The sequence below is a fragment of the Coenobita brevimanus genome, chromosome 18 (genome assembly GCF_032717465.1).
Source record: "Coenobita brevimanus isolate Jiangsu-jjx chromosome 18, ASM3271746v2, whole genome shotgun sequence".
NCBI classification, from domain to species: Eukaryota; Metazoa; Arthropoda; class Malacostraca; order Decapoda; family Coenobitidae; genus Coenobita; species Coenobita brevimanus.
The window spans coordinates 7877210-7897500 of record NC_136971.1 but is presented as its reverse complement, the minus strand read 5'-3'; the positions used below and the strand labels follow the sequence as shown (position 1 = coordinate 7897500).

Here is a 20291-nt window from a genome sequence, read left to right as displayed (position 1 = left end):
AGCTGGCCACTCAGGTTTATTTACTGCTGCCAAAAGATCCTGTACAAAGTTTTCAAAGAGTGGGCGATAATCGATTTCCTCAGAACGACTACCTGTCTTCTGAAGGAACACTGAGAGGAAGCTATAGGCAGTGCTCATAGCAGTCTCATAACGTGTACAAATAAGCACATCACGGTCTACTTGCACCTCCTTCTTATCCTCTGCTTTGGTGTCTTTGGAATCTTTGGAATTTTGACTATTTGCACTTTCACTCGCACTTTTTCCAACACACTGTGTCAGCTCCTCTGGGAGTTCAACAACACACTGTATCAACTGTAATACTAAGGCTGTCAACATCTGAATTGACTCATCAGAGTTCAATCTGTAAGTTCTCAAACTTCTTTTGCTGTTTGGTAACCGTGCTATAGATGCCAAAATGTCATCCAGTAACAATCGTCTGTGTTTGTTGTACTTGGCAAACACCTGTAAATAAATACAAAATTATAATATATATATATAAACAGTGCACATTTAATCACATTTAATACACTACTCAAGCATTCCTGCGTTAAGTCATTCCTTTTTCACAATCAGACTGAGTAACTGAACATTGCTCCATTATAATTTGCTGAATCAACAATACTTTCCACTGCTACTGTATTCATAGGTTCCTTCAATCAAAGTTAATATCTATTCTTATTCATTATGAATCAATGCAATATGAAGCATATTCACTCTGTGATGAGAGGAGCTGTGGAGGATAAGGACAGGTTTTAGGGCCAACTAGATTGTGCTTCTGAAAACAAGCAAAGGAATGAGTTAAGCAATCTAAATGGAAGGTTGGTACAGATCCTGTAAATAATGTACTGTAATGGGTTGTTTTTTAATGCCAGTGAAACAATGGATGGCAACTGAAGAGTGCATCATTAACAAATGTATATGACATTACTGTTTGATGTCCACCTGATCAGACTCCAACTTCTAAAAGCATCTTAAAAACTTCATTCCTTGTAGGGTGACAGCTAGAGAAAGACAGCGTAAGAGCAGTGTAGACAGGGCTGTTGAACAATGTGTGTGTGGAGAGTGGATAGGATATGGAATAATGTGATTTGTGAAAGATGATAATGGGAAGCAACTGAAGGTTATGTGTCAGGAAAGGAGGTTGTCCATTTCTAACTTGTATTTCAAACACAAAGATGCACGTAAATATACGTGGTATAGAGGGAACGGGGATCGTGCTGAAAGAAGCCTGATTGATTGTGTGCTCGTAGAGAGGTCGATGCTGGGAATGGCTGCTGATACGAGGGCCGTGAGAGGACAATATGGAGGTCTGTCAGATCATACGATTGTGGCATGCAAGATCAACCTGAGAGAGGTGGACCAGGAGAGAGAGGAGCAGTCAGGGAGAAAGACTGAAAGTTGAGAAGCTGAGGATCAAAGAAATGGCAGATGAATACATGACCAAAGTAGGGGAAGAGTTAGAATCAGTGAATTGGAATGATATGGATCTAGACAGCCTGTGGAATGCATATAGGGATTGCTTAGTCAGGAATGCTAAAGCGGTGCGTGGTGCGGCAAGAATAATAACGAAGAAGAAAGGTATGGCATGGTGGGATTAAGACACTAGGATAGCAGTGGAGGAAATGAAGAAGTGGCTAAAGTAGTTACATGACAAGGGTTCAAAAGAAAGAAGAACTGAATATACTGAGACCAAGAAGCACATAAAGGGACTAGTGAAGAGGACAAAGGAGGTAAATGATGATCTAGAGAGAAAAATGAATACAAACTACTCTGTAAATAGGAAGTTATTCTGGAATGAGGTGCAGAAATGTAGAAGTGACAGTGGAAAGAAATGTGAAGGTGTGAAAGATGTAGGTAGTAGATTATTAACCCATGGGAATGAAGGACCAGATGGAAAGATTATTTTGAAAGCCTGATGAATGGGAATTGAGAGTGCAGGATCACTGTAAACATGACTGGTTTTGGGAGTGTACAAAGAAGAAATGCAGTACAAGGAAACATGACACTTGTACAGGTGAAGAGCATTGTGAAGCAGGTGAAAAATGGGAAAGTAGCTGGGGTTGATGAGGTGTATGCAGAGATGATTAAGTGCAGTGGAGAGAGAGGAATGATGTGCTTGTTGGAGATCTGTAAGGAGGCATGGATGAGTGAAACTGTGCCAGGAGAGTGGAAAAAGGCTGTGATTGTACCCTTGAACAAAAATAAAGGTGAGAGAAGTGAGTGCAAGAATTATCGTAGCATATGTCTACTGAGTGCGGTACGGAAGGTATATGGATGAATTATTATTGAGAAAGTAAGACAGATATCAGAAGTCCAAGTAAGTGATGAACAGGGTGGCTTTAGGAGTGGCAGAGGATGAGTGGATCAAATATTAGCAGTAAGACAGACAGTGGAGAAGGCATGTGAGAAGGACTATCATGTGTTTATGGCATTCACGGATCTGGAAAAAGCATATGACAAAGTAGACAGAGAAGGACTGTGGAAGGTTTTGCGCATGTATGCTGTAGATGGTAGGCTGCTAGGTGCTATCAAGAGTTTTTACGATGGTAGTGAAACATGTGTTCGGGTAAATGGGCATCTAAGTGAATGGTTCACGATCAGTGTGGATGTGCGACAAGGTTGTGTGATATCCCCATGATTGTTCAAAATATATATATGGATGGAGTGATGACAGAAGTAAAAACACAAATGATGGAGAGGGGGATGTCGTACGTAATGAATGGTAATGGATGGAATATCTCAAATCTGTTGTATGCTGCTGATGTAGTACTATTTGCAAATACTGGACAAGAACTTGCAAGACTAGTGCAGAGTTTTGCTGATGTCTGTGATGGTTACTGAGAGAAAAGGTGACTCCCAGTGTGACGTTACAGTGAATGGTGAGAGAGTGGAATTGGTGACGAAGTTCAATTACCTGGGTACAGTGATTAAAAAAAAAAAAAAAGAGAGAGAGAGAGAGATGATAATGTGCAAAAAAAGTGGAAAGTAGAGTGACACAAGGAATGAAAGTAGCTGGTGCAATGATGGCCTTGATAAGAAACAGAGGCTTGAGTGTTGCAGCTGCACAAGGCTTACATGAAGGAGTTTTAGTGCCAACTTCAACATAAGGATGTGAGACTACAGTGTGGCATGAAAATAAAAAGTCAAGAGTGAGAGCAGTGGAGATGGGACTGCTGAGGAATGTGCGTGGAGTACAGTGAGTGGATAGGATACGAAATAATGTGAAAGATGTGGAGTGAGGAAGTCTGCGGACACCAGAATTGAAGAGAGTGTACTGAGATGGTATGGTAATGCGAAGAGAATGAGAGAGACCAAGCTGGCTAGATGAATATGGTGAGGAGATGCACATGATGAAGAATTCTGGCACCCCTTTTAACATGACAGCATCTGGATTGACCCTATAGGATATGTTTATGTGAAGCTACAGAATGTGGTGAATATTTTTGGCGTATCAGATAGAGCCAGGATTCCAAGGGCTTGAATGCTGAGTGAATGGAAAAGTGGCCCATTGGATTATGCAAATTTGAGCTGTCTGGAAGTTGCCACTCCTCACCTTGCCCTAGGGTGGGAAAGGAGGTCTGGATGATGATGATTAATCATGATGATTAATGATGTGCAGTAAGGAAGTCTGTGGACATCAGCTTCAAAGAAAGCGTGTCAACATGGTAAGGTCAGGTGGAGAGACTGGATATGAAAAGAGTGGCGGAAAGAGTATATGTGATTGCGTTTGAAGGAGGGAAGAGGCATGGTACCCCAAAAATGTGGACAAATATGGTAAATGCGTGTGTGAAAAAGAGAAGTAAGGAAGCTGATGATGCTATAGAACTGCCAAGGGATTGAGCTGGATGGTTGGATTTTGAATGGGGGAGTGTGGCCAGGGTTGGCATCCCCTTTTAACCTGAAAATTATTGGACTGACTCAATCAGACAGGTGAACGTAAAGTTATGTGTGAAATAAGTATACCTATCTGACGAAGCCAGGATTCCAGGGGCTTGAATAGTGAATGAATGAGTGTGGCCCATGCCATTGAGTATGCTGCTGAATAGTTCCCCCTCTATAATAATCTTTCCTTTTACCACTCTCTTTAATGCCTTGCTTTCTTCTAAGAACCCCTGAACTGGGGATGGCTGCGACAGAAATGCCTCCAAGCTACTTTTTCCTCACATACCCCCTCCTCACTCTCAAGCACTCCTCCTCTCCTTCCTTCTCATACCAATATCCTGCTCCAAATTCTTCATCCATCCATCCATCATCCAATCCTACATTGCCCCATGAGGAGCACAGGAGCACGGGACTAGGCAGTTGGTCCCGACATTTAAGATGAGAGTGACTAACCTCACTCATCCCTGAGTGGCATTACATGAGCAATCAACCCCAACCATCCCTTGGATATAAACCTTCACCGGCTCAATCCGACTGGAACGCAATAATTACCCACTAAACGACCAGGTGCCAAAATTTGGTTATATGGTTACCACCCAGCGTAGTCAATGGTTTCCTGGTGCACAGGAAACCATTTGGCTTGTCACTCAGTGTAGAGTCACCCACAGGCTGAAGGAAGTGGAAAGAATGAGGGACAGAAAGACAGAAGAGGGAGTGTAAAGTCACCCGTAGGCAGAAGGACAAGGAAAGAATGAAGGAAAGAAAGACAGAAGAGAATGGAAGGAAAGAAGGATGAAGAGGAAAGGGCAGACACCCGAGAGCAGCACTACATCAAGTGAGTGGATGGTGATCGCCCCCACCTACCACAATTCCCTATTACATATCTCCCTTTACGGACATTTCCATAGCTCTTACTTTCATAAACTTTCTTTGGCATCGTATTCATGGGCATTCTTTACTGATGTTCACACAATCTCAAAGTATTACTTTTAATCTGCATAATAATTCTATGTCTCACTCCTATTGTTCTTTCTTCCATTCAATAACACTCATATAATTCAGTATTACTTACTCCATCAATCCTTCATATGCCTGCAGCTGTTCTGCTAAAAGTAATTTCTACAGACTGCAACCTGGAAAGCTCCCCATTACTGACTGCCCAAATTTCAATCCTATAACAGTGTATGGCAAAAAAAACACTTTCAAGCATGGGTTTAACCTCCAAACTAACCTTCCTGCACTTTCAAAATAACACAGAGTTCTCTTATTACTCTTCTCTACTGAAGCGATCTTTCCTTGACCACATACTCAGTTCTGCCATATGTCCACAACATAGCTCCCAGATACCTAAAACTATGAACCTCCTCAAACACTTCATCTCCCAGTTGAGCCTTGCCCACTGTGCTTCCCTTCTATTTTATACTATATGCCAGTATCTACTGTCATTTCTTTCCTTTCATATACAGTAATTTTACTTCACTTCAAATCCACTTTAACTTTCTTCTACTGCAAACCCTGTTAGCATCATAGGAATAGAGATACAACAGTGCAAAGCTCACTGAATGACATTATTTTAATTCATCATCATCATCATCTGGACCTCCTTCCCCACCCTAGGGCAGAGTGAGAAAAGTTTGCCCAGTCCAATGGGCCATGCTTCCATTCACTCATCACGCAAGCCTCCAGAATCCTGGCTTTATCTGATTCGTCAAAAACTTTCACCATATTCTGTAGCTTCACATAACATAATTTACAATATGAAAACGAAAAGGCATTTCAAAAAATGGGTGAGAAGCTACTTAAAAAAAAAAAAAAAAAAAAAAAAAAAAAAAGTAAGTAAGTACTGTAAATTAAACAACACAGGAGTCAGTATTAATGAATACTAGCTATTGCTGTCAGAAACAACACTTTTAATAATTGATAATCCATGATATCTAACAATGTTATGTCATCAATCCATCCATCATCTGATCCTATGTTGCCCCATGAGGAGCATAGGAGCCCAGGGCTAGGCAAGTTGCTCCTGACATGACAGTGACCAGCATCACTCATCCCTGAGTGGCATTATGTGAGTAATAAACCCCAACCACCCCTTGGATAGAAACCTGCACATCCACAATCCGATTGGAGTGCCGTAATTTGGATATATGGTTACCACCCAGCATATTAAATGGTTTCCTGGTGTCAGTGTAGAGTCACCCATAGGCAGAAGATGAGGAAAGAATGAAGGAAAGAAAGACAGAAGAGAGAGTGTAAAGCCATCTGTAGTCAGATGGAAGAGGAAAGAATGAAGTATCAGGTGGAAGAGGAAAGAATGAAGTAAAAACAGAAGGGGGAAGAAGGAGAGGAAAGGGCAGTTACCTAAGGGCAACACTACAAGTGAGTTATGTAATAATGACAATCCCTAGAGATGTTGAACAATAAACACCAACAAATTTCACAATATTGCTACAACCCCTAATGCATGTACGCTGTACCTTTGTGACAAGCCTGAGGGCGGAGAGCTGTAGTTCAGGCACATTCTCAACAAAAAAAGGCCCGACTCCAAGACTAGAGAGCTGGAGAACAGTGGTGTCAGTGAGGGTCTGGATGTTTAGAAGGTCAGCCAGGAGTCCCACCACCTCATGCAGTTTGTTGTACAGGCCCAGAATGTTCCGGTCTCGCACATCCCTACACTGGGTCCGCTTACGTTTGTTGCCAACATATCCATCTGTAAAGAAAAATGACAAGTTACTATCATTACATCCAAACTACAACCTATGCCCAGCTAATGATAAAATCCATGCATCATAAAACCCAGCACTGCACTATCAAGAGCATAGGAGCCTGGGGCTACGCTACTCAATCCTGACATATAAGCCATCACTGGCCGCAATACTAACAAGGCAAATAGGCCTAATGGGGTACCTCCTGTTTTCCTTAAGAACCTTAAGAAATGAGCATCTGTGCTTACACCCTGCCTAGGTAAATTTTTCTGTCTTTACCTATCAACTTGCACTTTTCCTTCATACTGAAAGTTTGCTCTTATTCAGCTTGTCCCAAAGAAGGGTGACCATTCTCAGCCGTCTATCACCCAATTGCTTTAACATGCAGTATTTGCATAGTTTTCAAGTCTATTCCTTTATATATATATATATATATATATATATATATATATATATATATATATATATATATATAAAAAAAAAAAAAAAAACTTTCCTATCACAACCTTCTTTCTGGTCGTCAGTATGGGTTCTGCCAGGGATGCTCCACTGGTGATCTTCTCATCTACCTTTCAGAATCCTGGTCCTCCTCCTTTCGGGACTTTGGCAAAAGCTTTGCCGTTGCACTTGACATCTCAAAGGCTTTCAATCGAGTCTGGAATAAATCTTTAAATTCCAACCTACCCTTTTATGGTTTCTATTCTTCTATCTGTGCCTTCATCTCTAGCTTCCTTTCTGGTTGTTCAACAGCTGCTGTTGTAGACACCCACTGTTCCTCTCCTAGAGCTATCAATAATGGTGTTCCTCAGGGTTCTGTTCTATCACCAACTCTCTTCCTTTTATTCATCAATGATCTTCTAAGCTGTACATCTAACCCTATCCACTTATACGCTGATGACTCCAGTACCTTCACCTTTCCATTCGCTTCCCACAGAGTCCACCCCAGCAGTTGTTTCAACATACATGGGATGAGGCTATGGCACACCTTATGTCTGACTTAGCTCATATCCCTGATTTGGGTAAAAATAACCTTGTTGCTAATGCAACAAAAATCAGTTCTTATCAACCTAACAAAATCTTCTACAGCAGTACCTTCTAATTTTTAACAATCTCCAGCTGCATCCAGCATAATCTTTAAACATATTTGGGGTTTTGTTCTCTCAGGATTTATCTTGGAAATGTGGTAGGTTGGGGCGCTCACCATCCACTCACTCGATGTAGTGCTGCTCTCGGGTGTCTGCCCTTTCCCTTCCATCCTTCTTTCCTTCCATTCTCTTCTGTCTTTCTTTCCTTCATTCTTTCCACTTCCTTCAGCCTGTGGGTGACCCTACACTGAGTGACAAGCCAAATGGTTTCCTGTGCACCAGGAAACCATTTACTACGCTGGGTGGTAACCACATAACCAAATTTTGGCGCCTGGTGGTTTAGTGGGTAATTATTGCGCTCCAATCGGATTGAGCCGGTGAAGGTTTATATCCAAGGGGTAGTTGGGGTTGACTGCTCATGTAATGCCACTCAGGGATGAGTGAGGCTGGTCACTCTCATCTTAAATGTCGGGACCAACTGCCTAGCCCCAGGCTCCTATGTTCCTCATGGGGCAATGTAGGATTGGATGATGGATGGATGGATGGATGGAAGAACATATTACTACTCTTGTAAAATCTGCTTCCAAGAAACTGGGTGTGCTAAGCCGACTCCATACCTTCTATACAGTTGCTGACATTATACAAAGGTTTTATTCATCCATGTAGAGTACAACTCTTAAGTGTGGGGAGGCTACCCCCACACAGCTCTTCTTAACAGGGTGGAGTCAAAGGCTTTTTGTCTCATTAACTCTCCTTGTTTATAAACGCTACTGCACCCCACAATTGGGTGATAAAAAAGAGCAGGGTGGAAATGATGATGATGATAGTATAGATAAAGCCAGAAAGCATTTACGAAAAATGCTGTAAGAGGAAGGCCTGTTGTAATCTGGCCGTTGTTACTCCTCATCCTACCCTAAGGTGGGAAAGGAGGTACGGATGATGATGATGATGATGAACTCTCTTCCTCTTACTGGCTCCCTTCAACCTCTGTCTCTTCACCACACAGTTGCACCTTTATCTCTTTCCTATCGCTACTTCAATGGTCACTGGACCTCTGAACTGCCTGCTTGCATCCCTCCACCACTAAACGGGGCACACAGCACCCGTCTAACAACAAACTCTCATCCATTTACTGTTCAACTCTCTAATGCAGAGTTAACGGTTACTTCCTGTCCATCTATGCAACAGGTCAACTCTGGAACTGTCTCCCTCTGTTTTTCCTATCGCCTACAATCTCCAGTCTATCAAAAGCAGTGTGTCCAGGCACCTCGAAATGAATGGGTCTTGAATCTGGCTCTGTTATCCACTCACTCGATGTAGTGCTGCTCTTGGGTGTCTGCCCTTTCCTCTCCTCCATCCTTCTTTCCTTCCATCCCTCTTCGTCATTCTTTCCTTTTTTCTTTCCTTGTCCTTCTGCCTAAGGGTGATTTTACACTCCCTTGTCTGTCTTTCTTTCCTTCATTCTTTCCTCTTCCTTCTGCCTATGGGTGACTCTACACTGAGTGATAAGCCAAATGGTTTCCTGTACACCAGGAAACCATTTACTATGCTAGGTGGTAACCACATAACCAAATTCTGGCGCCTGGTGGTTTAGTGGGTAATTACGGTGCTCCAATTGGATTGAGCCGGTGAAGGCTTATATCCAAGGGGTGGTTGGGGGTTCACTGCTCATGTAATACCACTCAGGGAAGAGTGAGGCTGGCCACCCTCATCTTAACCCCCTAGCGCACCGTAAGTTTTCTGTAAGTGTGTGTGACATGATCAGAGAAAATGCCACGAGAGCAGGCTGGACTCGCACACAAAGGAAAACATTCCCATGTATTTTATTTGTCCCAGAAATTGGCTATACTGGTATAAATTGTATACCATCATCTTCCCTGATGTTTATACTATACGATAAGCTAAGATAAACACACAAAATTGATGAGTAAAAGTACTGTGAAAGTACTGAAATGAGGTGAGAATACTGTTGTTCTACAATGAAAATAACTGCCCTACACTGTAGCACAAAACTTTGCCTGTATGATGCAAGAGCTAAGCATATGTCTAGATGCAGAATTCCACGAGCTTTCACGTGGTATTGGTGGGATTCTGATATGACCAATAGTTTTTGAGTAAATCGCCAATAATCGTGCATGAGCCCCCTCCCCCCCTTCAACTAAAAACCAAGAGAATGCCGACTATTTAAGAGTGTTGGTCTGGAAATATACACCCTTCCCCTATGTTGCACTCCCTGCTAAAACATAAGTTTTGGTGAATATTTTGGGCAGAATTGCCTAATCAGCATCCCTTCAGACTGCCACTGCAAGTGCACCATAGTGCGTCATCGGTTCTTGTTCACACTAAAACTGTTTTGACTCATATTGAGTCATGGTGCGCAAAGGGGTTAAATGTCAGGACCAACTTGCCCAGCTCTGGGCTCCTACACTCCTCATAGGGCAACGCAGGATTGGATGATGGATGGATGGATGTTATCTTGCTTTTGTTTTTTCTTGGAAAGAGTAGTTTGCAGACCCCTGGCCATTGGTTCCTTCTTCCTTGCATTTAAAAAAAAAAAAAAAAAAAAAAAAAAAAAAAAAAACCCCACAGCAATCTGCAGGCCCCTGGCCTTTGGTTCCTTCTTCCTACAAAAAAAAAAAAAAAAAAAAAACTCAGAGGCATTATGTCAGCCAAAAGTCTTACCCACTTCAAGAAATGAGATCCTTCTTACTAATAAGGCTCCACTTTTTTCTTCCAGTTTACAATAAGCCTTCCTCTTACAACATTACTCATAAATGCTTTCTAGCTTTATCAATACTATCATCATCATCTCCATCCTAGTCTTTTTTATCACCTAAAGGTGGGGTGTGGTAGCATTAACAATCAATGATGTAAGAAGTATCAACATCTCAAAGGGTGAAAACATCCAACCATTCACACATCACTCATGCACCTAAAATCCTGGCTCCATTAAACTATCTTCACATAATGTAGTTTTCCTTACAGCAGCATTTCACAGTTGTCTCTCAGTTTATAAAGCAAGAGTCAAATCCCTGTCCTGTGTTCCTCTGGACATATTAAATAATAAAGAGGTTTGTTTTTCTCTCATCCAGACCACAGGCAGTACAGTAATAGTGTTGCACCATTACACAAACTGCCTCATGTTACTGTCCTTTCCCTCACAAATTAAAGCAGTGCAGAGTACATTTTTCATTTGTCAGTACCGGTACACACAATATTTCCACGACAGTTTCTCTGTACAACCATGATTTTTTTTTTTTTTTTTAATAAATTTCAGCAAAAGGGACTGGCGGGTGAAGGAAACCATCTTACTATGTTACCCTTATCTACAACTCAGAAAAAAGACATCACAGTCTAATCCATTACATACAACCAGGAAAGGACGCAAACAAAGCCACACACATCCTCCAAACTTACCTCGACACACTACATGAATGGTTCACCACAGACAGACTCAAAATTGACCCACCCAAATCTACAGTGACCTTTCTCACAAACTGGACAGCAAAGCATAGTCACATTCCACATCTCACCATAAACAACATTCTCCTACCACACACACACACACACACACACACACACACACCTAAAATCTCTGGTGTAAAATACATCAATGTCATTTAAAGACACATCACAAACATTAAAAATAAATTAACACCAAGACTCAACGCCCTATGGTCACTTGCCCATACAGCATTCGGACACAACAAAGAAACCACCACCACAGCATACAAACAATATATACGTTCAGTGATGAACTATGTAAGCCCTGTTTGGGCTTCTACCTTCACTGAAACACACAAAACCCTACAGAACAAGGCCCTAAAAATAATCTCTGGCTGCACAGCTACTACACCAACAGACCACCTACACCAAGAAACCAAAGCCCTCAGAGTCAAGGATCATCTAGACATGAGAGGCACAAAAGTTCTTGCCACAGTCTCCACAAACCCACACCACCCACTACACCACATCCACATACACCAAAGAAAATCAAAACAACACTCAGCACACAATATCAAATACAAATACTGTCATCTCTAGCCCCTTGCCTGCCTCAAAATGGCTTCCAGAGGCATATCCATGCTCAAATCACTTCCTGATCTATTCAGTCACTCAAAGACAATACACAACTGCAAGCATGGCCTCCTGATATCCACCCTTTTGAATCCTACCTCCCTTGTGAGGACAAGATCCACCTGGCCAGGCTGAGATGTGGATCATCCAGCATGCACATCCTTCTGAAATCCACCCTTTCGAATCCTACCTCCCTCGTAAGGGCAAGGTCCACCTGGCCAGGCCAAGATGTGGGCATCAGCCAGCCCTCTTGAGTTATCAGAAGAGACTGGATGACTCTGTTGTTGATGCCTGTCCAGGATGCAACACTGCACTCCCATACTATTAAGCAAATTATGGAAGACTGTACTGCCAACAATCGCCTGCGCCAACAACAAAACATACAATCCTTGACAGCTCTATGGGAAAGCCAGGTTTCAGCCATGGCATTCCTTCTTCAGGGTTGTTCGACCAGACTGTCTAGGGAACAACTACTACTACTACCATCAAAGGACCTATAAGTCAACTGCTCCTTGCTTTCCATTGCACCACAATAAACTTACAATTAATCTCTCTCAATTCACTCACACAATAGACAATCCTTGCACCAACAAAACTTCAAACAACAAGATATGGGGATGCCCCACTTGAAATGGCTGTGTTTCTCATCTTGTAACTCTAGGAAGAGGTGGAAATATGGACTAAAATGGCACTCACCTTTTTTACTGTCAATTCTGTAGACAGTATCAAAGGAGGGGTAGATGGTATTGCTGAGCTGAAACTTAGTAAATTGGACACAGCGCTCAATGACATCCTCTAGGTAGACTCGTTTGCTCATGTTGCCTGCAGTCATGATGTAGAGAGCTGTCAATGATGCATCCATCCCTCGCAAGATACGCTCCATTACCAGTTCTAGCCACAGCTTGTCGTCATCATCATCTTCCTGTTGGGGCAAAGCATGGCCAGGTTATCTGGTGTTCTGACTGGACAGTTGTATTCCAGCCATACAAAAACATGACCGCAATGTCAAGCAAGCTAGGTCTGTTGATGTTTACCACCATATCATTTTTGAAGGTTCCAACATGCCTGCACGTGTCGAACTTGGTCACCTAATGGCAACTTTCCATGTTGCCCAATCTCTGGCAGCTTCCCTATTTAGTCCCTTATCCCTGGGATCACACTCAATGACCTTGTTCCAGGTCTTTTTTGGTCTACCTCTTGCAACCCTACCCCTAACATTAACACTTCTCACTTTCTGCACCCAATTATCATCCCCCATCCTCTCCACATGCCCAAACCATCTCAATCTACCCTCCTCATCATAACAGCAATATACTCCAGTCCCATCCTACCTCAACTCTTCCATCGTAAACCCAGATCCACCCCACCCTCGCACACGGACACACTGCACATCCACCTCATTACTGCCTTTTCTGTATGTTTGAGCCTGCGAATATCCTCTTCCTTTATTGTCAGGTCTCACTACCATACAGCATTACACTCCTTACACATGCTGCAAACAATGATCCCTTAGCACAGAGGGAGAGTCCTCTCTATATCAGGACAGACAACAGATCCCTGAACTTCTTCCAATTACTCCTCACTCTAGCCACAGAGCTAGCTCCAGCCCCACGTCCAGCACATAACATGTCTCCCAAATAACAAAGCTCTTCCAAGAACTCAAGAGACTCATCAGCAAGTTCAATCCTTTCAAACCTGGCAATATCCACCTGCTCTCCCCGACATACTACACATTTGACATCAGCATTATCTCGAACTCTATCTCTAATACCCCTACATCTCTTATGCACCCACTTACCACAAACACTGCAAAAGATATAATTACTTCCCATGTCCTTGTGGCAAATGACGCATGGCCACTCCCCCTCTTCTTTGACAGTACTATCCCCAGCCCTAGATATCATCACTTTTGTTTTATCTGTATTTACTCTTAAGCCCTTGAGCCCCATACCATCCCTCATTTCCTAAATTTTTCATCCACCTCCCTTTCATTCTCTGCAATCAACATCAATCATCAGCACACAACATCTCCCACCGAAGTCCATTTCTGAAGTCATGTGAGAGGGCTTCAAATACCATAATAAACAACAAGGAGCTCAAAGCTGACCCCTGATGCACAATAACATTCACGGAAAGCTCATCACTCAAAACTCCATTCACTCTTACCTGGATGCAAACACCCATATACTGTACATGTCCATAACCAGCCACTTTCAATCCCAAGCTTTTTTAATGCCCACTTCACCACCTCTCTAGGAACACTGTCAAAAGCCTTCTCCAAATCAACAAAAACAAAGTGCAGTTCCCTTTCATCCATTCATCATCTAATCCTATGTTGCCTCATGAGGAGCATAGGAGTGCGGGGCTAGGCAAGTTGGTCCTGACATTTAAGATGACAGTGACCTGCCTCACTCATCCATGAGTGGCATTACGTGAGCAATAAACCCCAACCACCCCTTGGATATAAACCTGCACAGGCTCAATCTGATTGGATGCCACAATTACCCACTAAATCACCTGGCACCATAATTTGGTTATATGGTTACCACCCAGCATAGTAAATGGTTTCCTGATGTACAGGAAACCACTTGGCTTGTCACTTGATGTAGAGTCACCCGCAGACAGAAAGAAGAGTAAAGAATGAAGGAAAGAAAACAGAAGAGGGAGTGTAAAGTCACCTGCAGGCAGAAGGAAGAGGAAGGCATAAAGGAAAGAGAGTGTAGTCCCCTTTTCTTTCCTATATGTTTTTCCTGAAGCTGTTGAACAATGAATATGGCATCTGTAGTCCCTTTTCCTGGCGTAAATCCAAACTGCATCTCATCAATATTCACTCTTTCTCTAATCATACCTTCTAGAACTCTCTCCATTACCTTCATTATCTGGTCCAAAGGCCTTATGCCTACTCTTTCCAGGGCATCACTCTTCCCCTGGTACACATTTACAATTACATTCTTCAGCCACTCACCTGGGCTAACACATTCATATATAATTGTACTTACCATGTCAGTGACTAACTCCAATCCTATACCTCCTGAGGCTTTCAATATATCCGCAGTCAACCCGGACACACAAGCTGCCTTCCCCACCTGCATCCTACCTACTGCCCTGTTCACAGTAGTTGCGTCAATCAAAGGCCAAGGGCCAAATACTGGATCTGCTGGCTCCAAACATTTCCTGTCTCAGTCAAACTCCTCATGCAACATGCAACTTTAATATCCCCACTGTTCACCACTACCCTTCCTTGATCATTCTTCACACACTGCTCACCTATGATATCCCTATTTTCCCTCTTGATTTGATTTGCCACCTTAAATATCATATTCCTCCTCTCCACACTACAGCGAGTCCAAGATATACGAAAGGGATGGGACCATGAAAAACTTCGTAATACAAAATTTCATATATCAGAACGATTTCCCCCGCTGAAATACAATAATCCCCCCAATATCCGATGTAGCAGAGCCAAAGGCACATCCGGAAAGTGGTCATGTCCGGATAGTGGGCCCCAGCCTCCTGGACTTGTACTTATGGACCCTACCTCAGAAAAACACCTATACAACTTCCTCTGGACATGCATAGCACCTATTTAAGACCCAAATCACATCAATAAGGGACATAAAAGACTGAAATAAATGAAAAAGAACCATAAAATGAGGTTTTTGAAGTGAGTTTATACAATATTAAACATTCTGGATACTTACAAGTCCCTGGCTCCTGAACTGGTTTGAACCGCCAGTTTGCAGTCCACAGTTAATCCTTTGCACTCTAAATTCTAATTTCTTAACACTGCACAACGCTGTAAATTCCCGGGTGTTCTAGTGGCGAGGTATTGCAGTTTATTCACAAAAAACGAGCACCTGTGGCTTGCAATGCTATAAGCATCTGCTCTCGATCGGAGTTAGGCTGTGACTGTCGATGATGGCGGGGTAGCAGAGTTGCCAGATCGCAACGGCCACATTACTAAACTCCTCAATTTTCATTACTATTTTTAACTTTCATTACCAAATTTGCAAAGCTAGCATCTATTCTTCACTAATCATATACTATCTATCTATCTATCTATTGCCAGACGCCTCAATCCCGTTTGGGGTGGCCACAAACAAATCGCCTCCAAGTCGCCCTGTCCCCCGCCATTTCACTACCCTGCTCCCAACTCACACCCCCCTCTCTCATATACCTCTCCACCCCATCCCTCAATCTCATCCTCGGTCTCCCCCTCCCTCTTCCACCCTCCACCTCACTCACATACACTCTCTTCGTCAGTCTTTCACCCTCCATCCTCTCCACATGGCCAAACCACCTCAGTGTGTTCCTCACAACGCTTCCTATCACATCCACATCAACACCACAACGCTCCTTTATATCCTCATTCGTCAGCCTGTCTCTCCACGTGACTCCACAAGCTCCTCTTAAATAACTCATTTCCACTGCTCTCACTCTTGACTTGTGTCCTTCCAACAACGTCCAAGCTTCACTTCCGTACGTTAGAGTTGGTATCACAATACTGTCATGTAGTAACTTTTTTACTTCCATGCTAACTTCCCTGTTTCTTATCACTGCTTTCAAGGAACCAGCAACCTTTCTTCCCTGCTGTACCCTTTCAAGCACTTCACCCTCCAAACCTCCATCCTTACTCATCACACTACCCAAATACTTAAACGTACTTCACATTTTCCAATTCCTCACCATCCAACCTCGCTATACATTCACTGACTTCACCTCTCTCAAAGACCATCACTTTACTCTTCCCTACATTCACCTTTAGGTTCCGTTTCTTACACACTCTCTCAAACTCATCCACCAAGCCTTGCAGCTCCCCTCCATCTTCACTCAACAACACAGTATCATCTGCAAACAACAGTACAGGGAGTTTCCAAACACTATCCTCTCTCACCAGGGCCACTCCAACATCCACTACCCTACCTTGTACCTCTTTTATTACCCCATCCATGTACAGATTGAACAACCATGGAGACATGACACATCCCTGTTTCAAACCAACTTTCAAAGAGAAAAATTCACTTAGTTCACCATCCACACGCACTGCAGCCTTAGCACCATCATACATACTCTTCACAGCATTCAACAACTTCCCATCTACTCCATATATTCTTAACACCTTCCACAATCCTTGCCTATCCACCCTGTCATATGCTTTCTCCAAATCCATGAAAGCCGCATACAACTTCTTTCCCTTCTCTAGAAACTTTTCCACTAAAGATCTAAGAATGAATATCTGATCTACACAACCTCTTCCCTTCCTAAAGCCTCCCTGTTCTTCTCCAACTAATTTCTCTGTTCTTTCTCTAACTCTGTCTATAAGTATCCTACCATACACTTTTCCTATTATACTAAGAAGACAAATGCCCCTATGATTACCACACACTTCTTTTTCCCCTTTTCCTTTGTACAAGGGAATAATTATACCTGACTTCCAATCCTCCGGGACTCTACCCTCCTCCCAGGCCAATCTGCACATCTTCCACATCCATTCTACTACTATCTCTCCCCCATGCTTCAGCATTTCACCACACACTCCATCAATTCCTGGGGCTTTCCCCGATTTAACTTTCTTCATTGCTTCCACAACCTCTATCCTACTGATTTCTACCTGTCTTCTCACCTCCCTCCCTCTCCCAGCCATTCCCCAGCCACTTATACTCGCATTACTTCCATCCTCTACGTTCAACAATTCCTTAAAGTGTTCTCTCCATCTGCTCACTTTTTCTCCCTTCTCCACTAGTAATCTACCATGTTTATCTTTCACTCCCCTGCTAACTTCACTTCCACCCTGTCTTACTCTTTTCACTTCTCTCCAGAACATTTTCTTACAGTCCCTCCACTTTACACTCAAATTCCTTCCAAATTCCTCATCCACTCTCTTCTTACTCTCTCTTACTAATCTTTTCACCCCTCTCTTCCTTTCCACATATAACTCTCTCTTCCGCCTCTCAACTTCTTCCACGCCCCTACCTCTCATCCATTCACTGTATGCTTTCTTCTTTTGTGCCACAGCCTGTTTCACCTCTTCAGTCCACCACGCTGTTCCTTGCACCCCCCTCCGTCTTCTCTTCCTTCCACACACCACATCACATGCTGCACATATTTCTTCTGTAAATATCTTACACACACCTTCCACGTCTCCCATCTGCTCCAATTCATATTTGCCCAATCGTTCCTCCACTTCTCTCTTATACTCTGCCTTTTTCTCATCCTCTTGTAACCTTTCCACTCTCCTTGCAACTACTCCTTCCTCTCGTCTTTCCCTTCTTCTATTCCTCCATCTTACTTGCATCCTAATTCTGGCCACCACCAAGTAGTGGTCAGAAAGGCCACTCCCCCAACCTCTATAAACTCTTGCATCCAATATACATCTTCGCATCCTTTCATCCACACACACATAATCAATCATTGCCTTCCTTTCATTCAGTTCACCACCCACCCTTCTCATCACTCGCCATGTATACCTGTGGATCATTTTATGCCTGAAAAGGGTATTGGCTATTACCAACCCCCTCCCAGCACAGATGTCCACTAACGCACTCCCACTCTCATCTATCTCAGCAGGCACACCCCACTCACCAACTATTCCATCCACCTTCACATTACCAACTTTACCATTCATATCACCGATCAAAAACACTCTCTCATTCCTTCCAAACTTTTCCATGCACACTTCCACATTTGTCCAGAACTCTTCTCTCACTCTTCTAGCACGATCTATACACAAGTGGAAATACATGTAATCACTCTTCTTATAATTAACAGCATGTTGATTATTATCATGCTATATAGGCTACCAAATTAATCAGAAAGAGCAAACAATCCACCATCTCCATCCTGTGTATCCTCATACATGTGAAAAATCCGTTTGGTATTTTATTATTCTGATTCATTACCAAACGAATTTTTCATTACCAAATTGGTCCACATTTGGTAATGCAAAATACCAAATGGCAACCCTGACAGGGGAGGGGGAAGGGGGGAGGAAGGAAGGGGTGAAGGGACCATGGTGTAACAGCTGTTCGGCGCCATGTGGCAATTTCAAATTACGGGTGGGGAAAAAAAGTCAGATTTTTCCCCGAGTTTTTTGCGGGTTTTGGCCAATTTTGGGAATATTGGATCCCGGGACGAAAATGTCCGGTAATTGGGGATGTCCGGAAACTGGGCGTCTGGATATTACGGGGTTTGCTGTATACATAGAGACAGGGGGATGTGTTCCGGGACTCCATTGGACCCCCCACTTAAACTTTACCCCTCCTATGCTGAAGTATGCATGTATACAGTACTATACTAAACATACAATTACTGTAGTATTAGACAGGGCAAGGCCTAAAGCTCGCCCAATTTCCGAGACTCCCTGCCCCTCCTCATGGCGTCTTATTATTTCCAATTTCCTCTCAAGAGGGAGAAAACGATGCTGTTTCTTTCTTGCAGTTGGTTCCCCAGATGCTGGAGATGATGCAGGGCGCTTGGGAGGCATGGTGAAAATATGAAAAGGTGAAGAACAACGAAAAACAGTGTAACGTACGGCGAAGCTGAGAGGAGAGGACGGACGTGACTCAACTGAGAAGAGCGCAAAAATGTGTTTACCAGAGAGGGGTTAGTTCGTTTTCTTGCCACAAACGAGCACGGTGCTGTGCTTTTGAATTTTTCATGTTTCCTCTCGTATCGCTTTTCATACCATCGAGACAGAGGCTTTTCGTATTGTGGAATCTGTCCTACAGTCATCGCTTTCGTACCATCGAAAATTCGTACACCGAGTTTTCGTATACCGAGGACTCGCTGTATTTAGGGTGGAGTTGTGGGAGGCAGACTGAAAAGACTTTGGGATGAGGTCACAGAGCCTGACCTCAGGGATTAAGGACTGACTGACTAGAGGGGCTGGTAGAGATGAAGCAGCATAAAGGGCCACCACTAGGACCAAGACCAATGCATGCAAACATGTAGGAACCTTTATGAACAATGCAAACTTAAATCAATTTCAATAACATTTAAATATGTTAAACTAACTTTTACACAAAAGATCCCAACCAATTATCATAACTGTAATTATTGTAAACCAATCCTGAAATATCTATGATCTACATAAAAAAGATGATCAGATAATAGCAACATTTAAATACATCATCCTACCTCATCGATAATGGGAGTAACCCTGGCACCATCCCTGATGTTCTTTTCAAGGATATTAAGGAGGCGGACCAAGCGCTCAGGTGGGACAATGGCCATGGCCCCTAGGCTCTTGAGTTTGGCTGCTTCTGAGCACAGGTCTGTCAGCTCATATTTAGGGATGAGGTATTCCTGAGGTACATCTCCATCTTCCTCTGTTGGGAGAAAAACGGTGATTGTAAGCTACTGAGAGGCTAAATCTTACACAGAATACCATAATTCACCACCCTTTAATACTGACTAATGCGTAATCAGAAGAGACTGAATTCTCAAGTTTTATGAAACATCACCCAATATGACGCCAACACTTCATATAACAGGTCTTAATATCAACACTATTATTATACAGACTAATAATGATGATGATAAT

At 42.9% G+C, this 20291-nt stretch overlaps 1 protein-coding gene across 2 annotated transcripts in view; it reads right to left on the bottom strand.

The window, feature by feature from the left end:
* Positions 1–20291, bottom strand: part of Nipped-B (Nipped-B cohesin loading factor) — a 224105-nt gene that overhangs the window by 107721 nt on the left and 96093 nt on the right. For both annotated transcript variants that reach the window (XM_080266118.1, XM_080266119.1), the window contains exons 11-14: positions 19886–20076; positions 12446–12671; positions 6360–6592; positions 1–462 (exon numbers count right to left, since the gene is read on the bottom strand). The exon at positions 1–462 is cut by the window's left edge and continues 285 nt beyond it. In XM_080266118.1, coding sequence (XP_080122244.1) covers positions 1–462; positions 6360–6592; positions 12446–12671; positions 19886–20076 — 1112 coding nt within the window. The remainder of the gene's footprint in view (positions 463–6359; positions 6593–12445; positions 12672–19885; positions 20077–20291) is intronic.